The sequence below is a fragment of the Dendrobium catenatum genome, unplaced genomic scaffold (assembly GCF_001605985.2).
Source record: "Dendrobium catenatum unplaced genomic scaffold, ASM160598v2 original_scaffold_21676, whole genome shotgun sequence".
Taxonomy (NCBI): domain Eukaryota; kingdom Viridiplantae; phylum Streptophyta; class Magnoliopsida; order Asparagales; family Orchidaceae; genus Dendrobium; species Dendrobium catenatum.
The window spans coordinates 203,599-212,753 of record NW_021340136.1 but is presented as its reverse complement, the minus strand read 5'-3'; the positions used below and the strand labels follow the sequence as shown (position 1 = coordinate 212,753).

Genomic DNA, 9,155 nt, shown 5'->3' with positions numbered 1-9,155 from the left:
AATTTTCAAGAAAATTTTGGCAGCCTCCCGGCGTCACCTCCCCACCGAGGGAGAAATCGTGACGGCATTTGCCGATATTTTCTTCCCGGTCGGACCTAAGGTTGACGACACGAGGCCTTGAATTTTAAACCATCTCGGTCGGATCTAAGATCGACGACACGAGGTCTTCAATTTGAATTCTTCCCGACCGGATTTGAAATCGACGGTACGAGGTCTTGTATTTTAAAACCATCTCGGCCGGATCTAAGATCGACGACACGAGGTCTTCAATTTGCAACCATCCCGGTCGGACCTAAGGTACGACGGCCGGGGTCTTCGACACCTGTTGAAAAATCAATTTATTTCTCTTCACTCATCTCTCTCTCTTTTTCTTTTATTTCATTACATGTAAAATCTTATATTATTAATAATATATAATATTATACATATAATTTAATATATGATATAATATTATATATATATATATAAGATATTATATATATAATATATATAACTTAACATTATATATATTATATTACAATAATATAGCTTATATTATATTATATAGAGAGAGGGAGGAAGAGACGGGCAGAGCCCGTTCGGCTGGAAGCGGAAGCCATGTACGGGAGCAAGCATCAGGCTCGGCGGGAGGAGACGACGGCCGGAGTCATGGCTTTGTCGGTTTGGGCTAGGGCACGATCTCGAATGCAACAATCAGAGGTGACGTCGCGGTTGGAGTCGACCGGTGATCAGGCCGAAGGTAGGTAGAGAGATTGGAGGCCGGCGGCGGGTTCGACGACTTCTGTTCGTTCGCCTATGGGTTTGAAGTTGCAAGAGCGGGAATCGGAGGCCGGCAAATGGTTCAGAGTTCAGCGGGAGCCCTCGAGGTATTTCTGAACTTGATTCCTTCCTTCTCTATGCGTTTCTGAGTGCCTGAGTGTGCCTGTTTTTTGAACCGAACGAGAGAAGCGTTGTTTTTATGTCGTGAATGGGGCGGTTACCTATTTTTGAACGAAAAGTTGCTTCGTTTTGGAGATAATCGTCGTGAGGTGGGATCGGGGGTGGTTTTGTCGTCAGTTTGTCGGTGTGGTAATTCATGCATTACCCACTATAGTTTTCTTGGCCATTCTTTAGCCTGTAACTTGGTTATTGCTGGAGTATTCCGGTTCTCTAGGCTCCAAGTATTTTCTGACGTCTACATATTCCTTTTCCAGTTAGTTATGGTTCCATGCTATAACGCTTTTACAAGTTCTTCCTTCAACTAGCATTACTCGCCAGCGCATTAAAGTTTGCGTGAACAGCCTTAACTATGCTAAGCCAATACTACAAAATATGCAATTTCATTCATCATAATGTTGGGAACAACTCTTTCTCTTAGGACGTCCTTGTAATTTCATATGAACTCTTTTTTAATTTACTAATGATTAACGTCTTTTATGTTTTGTTAATTCCTTTCAAATTCAGTGTTGGGGAAATGTTCTCATTTTCTCAAAATCTTGCAAAACTATGTTATTTTTAATTTCCGTTAAGTTAAATTGTACATATGCAAATATCAATCTGCACTTTTATACTTGATTTTGTTTTATGTTTCTATCTTTTTGTAGTATTTGATAGAGAACCATTAAATTTGCAGACCTATTTGCAATCTGTTACCATAAAGCTCGAGGAATGGAGATTAAAGCGACGGGACACTGAACAATGGATGAGGCATCGCCAGCTACCTCAGGAATTGCGGGAGCGGGTTAAACGTTTTGTACAGTATAAGTGGTTTGCAACACGAGGTGTGGATGAAGAATCTCTATTACAAGATCTACCTGGAGATCTTCGACGAGACATTCAACGTCATTTATGCTTGGATCTTGTCCGCAGGGTATGTAGCCATGTTGGATTTTGCTATCTTTGATTTTTAGAAATAATTTATTAATTTAAATTTGCTTTTATGGCTTGAAGTTATAGAAGATAGAGTAAGACTTGAACATTTGTAGGACTCTTTAAGTGCTGGTAGTTTACTTTTGTTGCTGGAACTTGGTCGGGAGAGAATTGCTAGAAAATTAAATTGAAAACTTTCTTGTTTCTTTTCAAATAAACATTTTCAACAGTAAAACAAAATGAATACAGCTTTTTAACTTTCAGTGCATCATTCTTTCCAGACCCAGTTATACGCTACTATTGCATATTTTCTGTACTTAATGGTTGTTAATCATGAATATTATTATTTCTATTTTTTATTTCTGCCAGTGCCAGCTAATGTGTGTCGTAACAGAAGTTTTAATTCATTTTTTCATTTTTACTTCGTATTTCATAACAACAATCATGTTAAGAGCTATTTTTTAGTAAAGCAAAATTTTATAGCCAGTCAATAAAATTAATAGAATATGAAGTAATTATATATATATATATATATATTTCAAATTATAAAGACCAAAATATAGCATTGAAGATAACTTGGTAACAAAGAAGAAAGAGTCCTTAACCTTAAGAAGGATGAAGATATACTCAAGAATCATTTATTCCGGCTTGTGTGAAGTCTAGTGAACCTTGGTGGGTGCTAATATATTTTCTTTCCATACCTGACCCTCATGGAAAATAGGATTTGAAATATTGTATCCACTTATGCTTCATCAGTAGGAATATTACCATTAATGTCATAAGACTATTGAGAATCTGGATCACCAATATTCTCAATAGCAGGATGATCATGAGGAGCTAGCACATCTAGTGGTTTTGGATTTGTTGACCACTATACGCAAAAACATGCAAAACGAGCCTAAATTGACGCTTGACGCATCTCCTGAAGGGTCAAACGACCTTTGATTGTCAAATGGACTACGCTGTTGCGATCAGAGCATTGAATTTGCCTTAGAGGAAACCCCTTGCAGTTAAATCGGACGAGATCGATCAAAACGAACTACCAACACCCAAAATTGACGCGCAACGTTGCCCAAACGACGTCAGATCGTGTAATGGACTTTGTGGTTGCGTTCGGAACGTCGTCCATAGGGCTACTTGTTTTTTTGCATTTCTAATTCTTTACATTTTTTGTGTCTTAAATGTTTGATTTAATTCTTCTCTTTACTCTTCATCATTTGGGGAATGCTTTTCATATTTGTACAACAGTAAAAAAATCTGATAATTTGCCATATGCAGGTTCCTTTCTTCTCCCAGATGGATGATCCACTTCTCGATGCCATATGTGAGCGTTTAGTTTCATCCCTAAACACTGAGGGTACTTATATTGTTCGTGAAGGTGACCCTGTAACTGAGATGTTATTTGTGATGCGTGGAAAGCTGGAGAGCTCAACCACCAATGGCGGTCGAACAGGTTTCTTCAACTCCATAGTTCTAAGGGCTGGCGATTTTTGTGGTGAAGAGCTTCTTTCATGGGCCATACTTCCAACAACAAACCTTCCCTCCTCTACTCGAACTGTCCGAGCTCTTGTTGAAGTAGAGGCCTTTGCTTTAAGAGCAGAAGATCTAAATTTTGTGGCAAGCCAATTCAGGAGGCTTCATAGCAAGAAACTCCAACATACCTTCAGGTTCTACTCCCAGCATTGGAGGACTTGGGCTGCTTGCTTCATTCAAGCATCGTGGCGCCGATACAAGAGAAAGATGTCTAATAGTCTTAGCTTGAGTGAGTCATTCTCCTCCAAAGCTGAAAGCCTAGCTACTCACGAATCTGAGGAAGAGACAGGTCGAAGCCCGTCAAACTCCTCCCACCTTGAGCAAAATATTGGAGCAATGATGTTACCTTTCAAGTTTTCTACAAGCACCCGGAAAGGAGCTCAAAGAAGAAAGGGCGTTGATATATCCAAATTGAGGAAACCTGATGAGCCTGATTTTTCCGCTCATGATTATGATTAGTGTGAATGCTGGAATATCAAAATCTTATACAACCACCATTTTGTTGATACTGAAGGATGGAATTGGTGATCTCCTCAAGGGCCGACTGAGTAATGAAGTGAGTTCAACTTTTCACTTGTAATCATGTCATTTGTAGCAGTGAGTTTTCCGAACCTTCGAAAGTATTTATTAGTAGTTTGATATGGCGTAGATTGTTACAAATTGGTTTTTCCATGAGCATAGTCTTAAACTCTTAGTGAGGATGTATAAAGGAAAACACCTCCTTGTGATCAGACTGATCACATATAAGCGCTGCATTGGCAGATTTTTCAGTTTGCTTAAGTACTTGAAATTCCTCCAGTAAACTGTTGTTCTATGCATAACAGTTATTGTAATGTTGTGAAATTATCGACTTTGGACTCATTAGAAGTCATGTTTTAAAGCACATTAAGAGTTCATTAAATTAATTACTTGTTTGGATGTAGTTAGATATTAATGTTGATTTTTTTTTTGAATTCTCTTTAAGTGCTGATTTTAATTTTTCACTTAAAATGAGTTACACTAAAATCATTATTTTTAAAATACAATTTGGTTTAAATAATCTTCTCATTCAATTATCAGGCAAGGTCCTTATATATTTATATATAAAACTTTTTAGTTGATTGATATGTTTTGATGAAATTTAGCGGACTATGGTGGTCCTCAACCGATTCTCTTTCTTTTGCAGGTGATTGATTAGAATTTTTAGGCTTCGTATGGGAATTTTCATATTGTTTTTTATAGCCGTTTTTAAACAAAATTTTTTTCAGAAGCAACGAAAAAGCAATTGTCAAAAACTGTTCCAAATGAATCCTTAGTTTAATGTTATTTTATTTGTGAGAGGTGTAGGACCGTAGGTCTCAACAAGATCAATGAGCTGATTAGGATTATTTTTATTCTTTATCAATATATATGCAAACTTTTTTTTTTTTAGGTCTGAAAATTGTCCTGTCATCCTCAAAATAAATAGTTAATGCATTCTTTAATCCAAATGATATGGCTTAACGATCAAAAATATTTCTCATCAGCTATGAAATTTGTTTTTTACTTTTTTCATCATCCCTGAACTGTATTCATTAAATCTTTTCAACTCTTTCATAAAAAATGGTTCAAGAGATTCCTTTATGTAGATGAGTCTTCGTCTTCATATTCATACATCAATATTAATTTCCTTGCTCTAATGCATGTGAAAGAAGTAAGAGTTATTTTCTAAATTCATGCGCTAATGCTTCTTGAAAATCTGAATTGAGAAATATTAAAAGACCTTTCATGCTTAAATTCAAATTCATTGACTTTAAAATTTGTCTCCTTTGATCATGCGTAAAGTGTCCTTTGATAAAAATATCAGTATCTTAATCTCTAGATCTCATGTATTCTATTTGGATCTCCATCCTTCTTTATTCGGTCTCAAATAAATTGAAGCAAAGATGGATGTGCTTGCACCTTTCAAGATATACCATGTTCTTAGACAAAAATATTATCAATTTTTTGTCTATATAAACTTTTATGTCTTCACTTTGAGGGCACTGAATCTCCTTTATGGCATACAAAAGATGTAGCAAAATATTCTATTTCACATATGGAAAAAGCTATAAAATTGGTTGCTTCTTTGAAAGCAATGTGAATGTTGTATCACTGATGTAGAAGATGAAGCTTGTTGTGCTCAGGATCCACCCCGATCACCATCCAAGTAGCAAAGAAGTTGAGCCTTATTGAATATAAGAAGCCATCAATCAAAAGTACCTTTGATGCAGAGAAGGGCGCTCTTGTCCCAATAAGATTTAAGGTCTTATGCATGTTAAGTATCTTAGTCTTTATCTTAAACTCTTGAAGTAGGTTGAATACTATCAATTATGAAGTGAAAATACCTTTCCTTGGAATAGAAGCACTTCCCATCAATTTGAACAGTATCGAATTGCATAAATTTTTATTAGTCGGGGACTAAATTGAAGTGGTACAAAACTCTAGGACTAAATTGGTCACTTATTAATAGTTGAATGATTATTTTAGACTTTTTTTATATTTTGTTTTCTAAGAGCATTAACTAAGTTTTGATTGAGTTTAAAGAATAAGTTAAAGCAGGTTTAAATACAGTAGGTTGTGTGTAGTTCCTCCTAATTCATATTTCTGAAAAAGGCGCCATCATCATGGCTTGTTCAATAATCCTGTTTGATGCGCCCAAAGAAGTATAAGTCAAAAGAAGAACCAGACACCCACCACCACCACCCCTCTGAATTTGGCGATCCATTGGTCGTGTTATTGGTGAGACGTGATGCATATTTATTGATGTGGAAGTAACAGAAACCATAGCAACTGCACAGGACTACCCATTGCTTTGAGTACTTCACCCACTGCAGAAGTGAACAGTCACCATTTCCTTGCACTTTGTTCCCCAACCTAATAGTTAATTTATTCATTTATTGTATTTCCAATTGCACTTGAGTACAGAATATATTAGTTTTTTAGTGCAGCATTTGAAACACATGTGGAAATGTCAGTGCTACAATCTTTCTTCAAATCATGAATTTAAAGCAACATTTACAGCCATAAATCTTACCAAACGGTTGATAACGTGCTGTAAATCTGCATGGATCGTAAATCCTGGATTTATCGATTATCAGTGTAAATCCGGGATTTAGTAAATCCGGTCCTTCGGCGGATTCAATGGGATTTACATATACACAAAAACTCTCTTGTGGCGTCCTTGTCTTTGAGTAAGTGAGAATCCCTTTATGTACAATGAAGGGTTCGCTCTCTCCGTACAAGTCAAAACTAAGTAACTGTGTTGAATTCAACAAGTCCGGCTGAGGCTGCTCTGTAAATGGAGTTCCCTGTTCATAGATCTACCTTTATCTCCATCCGAAATTTTTTATTTCCCTGCTTTTCACTAATATCTTCATATATCAGTAAAATAGCAATGGCAATTGTGAGAGCATGCTTCATGTATGCATGAAATAATAGGGAAAAATTAAGGTTTGTAATTTAGGTTGTTTTGTGACACATTCTAAATCTTGAAGAGTAAAACTGAACTAATTTATGATGACAAGCAGTGCACCTATGATCTTCTTCATTTTCCTTGGTGCAAACAGATTAACTCTTCAAAACCTTGCAATTATGTGTTATTAGAAGTTAATAGGATTTCTTCCTATCATCAATTTGGTCACGTTTTGCTGCCTTATCCAACATTTACAGTTGACTTATAATTCTTATATTCTCCATTGATTCCTTTCAGTAGCTGCAATTGGCAGTTAATCTGCTCTAGCTAAATCTTTTTGATTAATTCATGGTCATGCTTAACATATATAATTATGGCATGAGTCGCTGGATGTTCTTGAGGTTTGCTATGTGTGCTGATGCTGTTTATTAGGGGATAGAACTCATTATGAGAAGTCAAATTTAATCAGCGATGGTTCTGTTGATGATAATTTGTTTATATATCAATGAAATATTGTTGTACTCAATCATGCATTTGTAGTCAAGTCAAGTAAATTTACTGGATAAATTTTTAATATTGTTGTATACCAGGTGTATCCTCTGGTTGGAAAGTTTTGCATCATTTTGCTCCCCTAGCTTTCAAGTGTATTTGCATGCAAATAACAGAATATTTATCGCTGTAATAATAGTTCAATTATCCTGTTTGATATATGAATTTTTGGGTATATCAGAAATATGTTTTTCCTAAATAGATTACATTTAGCCAAGTTCTTTAAGTAACTTAGTTTTATAATTTAGCCCTCATCATTCTTGCATGTACCAGGAGCAATATTGACGACTGAGATGTCATCCGAAAATTAGAATCTAAAAAATAACATTGGATTGACGAAACCTATATTTGATAAGAGATCCAATTATCATGGGTTTGCCAATGAAATTTTAGAGTCCTTGAGCGATAATGAGTCGTCAAGTTTCTGTTGCGGATATGCACTTGCTCAGATGGGTTGTGGAGCAAGGACATTTTGGATTATCCCGCGGTAGTTATTATTTGGCTTATTCTTGTTTTGCCAATACTGATAAATTGATTGCACAATTTTGGTGATGTCGATATCACTTGAGTGGTTATTGTGGAAATACATCTAGAAGATATATAGTTCAACAAAAGTTATTTAATCATCGATATTGACAATTGCGCAATATAGTTGAAAGAATTTTTTAGATTTGGAAGGAATGATTTTAAGTATTGACTCACATGTAATAATTTACTCTTAGTTTTCAAGTTGACATTGTTCTTACATATACAATTTCCCAAAACTTCATAGGTTTGTATCATGAACATGATCTCTATTTCAATATGTTGCAGATGGAAATGCAACATCATACTCAATACGTTAAAGTTGGAATATTTGTTGAAGATCCTAACATACATATATAACAATAGGGGAAATATTTCATGGGTAAATGATAAGGCATGGCATCGCCTTTGATTTGTAGAATACTTGTTTAAAATTTTAGATTTTAGTAGAAAATAATCAATTTAAATTAGATTTTATAATAATTTAATGCTTTTTTAGTTTCAAATGTCGAGTCAAAGACATTGCCCATCATGATAGAATTGTTTTGCATTGCAATATATAGCATATCTCCTACAATATGCAAGTGTATTGAACATTTTGTTGTCTGATAATAGTTGATCTTTATCTTCATAAATATTAATCTATTATGTACTCTTTGTTAATTTTACAATATCTATGAACTGATTTTGGATTTATTATATTTTATGAACTTGTTAATTTACTTATTGATGTAATTCAGAGATATGAGTTAAAAATATTTAGTTCTTATTTATGTGTTATGAACAAGGTTGTGAAAATTGAACCGGATAACGAACCGGAAGAAGGAGAGCTTCATGGTTCGACCGGTCGAACTGGATGACGTAATAAATAATATATAACATAATTTTGTGACTAAAAAATAAATAAAATTCATACATATATAATATATTACATAATTTTAAAATTAAATATAAATAATTATTATATTTATGTTATATATTTAATTATAAATAATTACTAATTTTAAATTTAAATATAAACATCTTCAATCATTATATATTATAGTATCATTATATATATATATATATATATATGTATACTAGTTATATCTATATATACTGTATAATATATATAATTATATATTTGTATATATTATAGTGTTTATATATTGGAATTCTTAACTTTCTTAGTTAATAATATTTTATTTTTTTGTTTAAATTTATATTTAATTATATTTATAACAATTAATTTGTTAATTATGAGTTTTTTTAATATAATATTTTATAGGTTTAGTATTCTAGAATTATG

At 34.0% G+C, this 9,155-nt stretch overlaps 1 protein-coding gene across 1 annotated transcript in view; it reads left to right on the top strand.

The window, feature by feature from the left end:
• LOC110111836 (cyclic nucleotide-gated ion channel 17) overlaps positions 1 to 4,282 on the top strand; it is a 15,723-nt gene extending 11,441 nt beyond the window's left edge. Inside the window, exons 6-7 of the mRNA XM_020843868.2 lie at positions 1,613 to 1,849; positions 3,127 to 4,282. Of these exons, the coding sequence (XP_020699527.1) occupies positions 1,613 to 1,849; positions 3,127 to 3,840 (951 nt within the window). The 3' untranslated portion in view covers positions 3,841 to 4,282. The remainder of the gene's footprint in view (positions 1 to 1,612; positions 1,850 to 3,126) is intronic.
• The last annotated feature ends 4,873 nt before the right edge of the window (positions 4,283 to 9,155 follow it).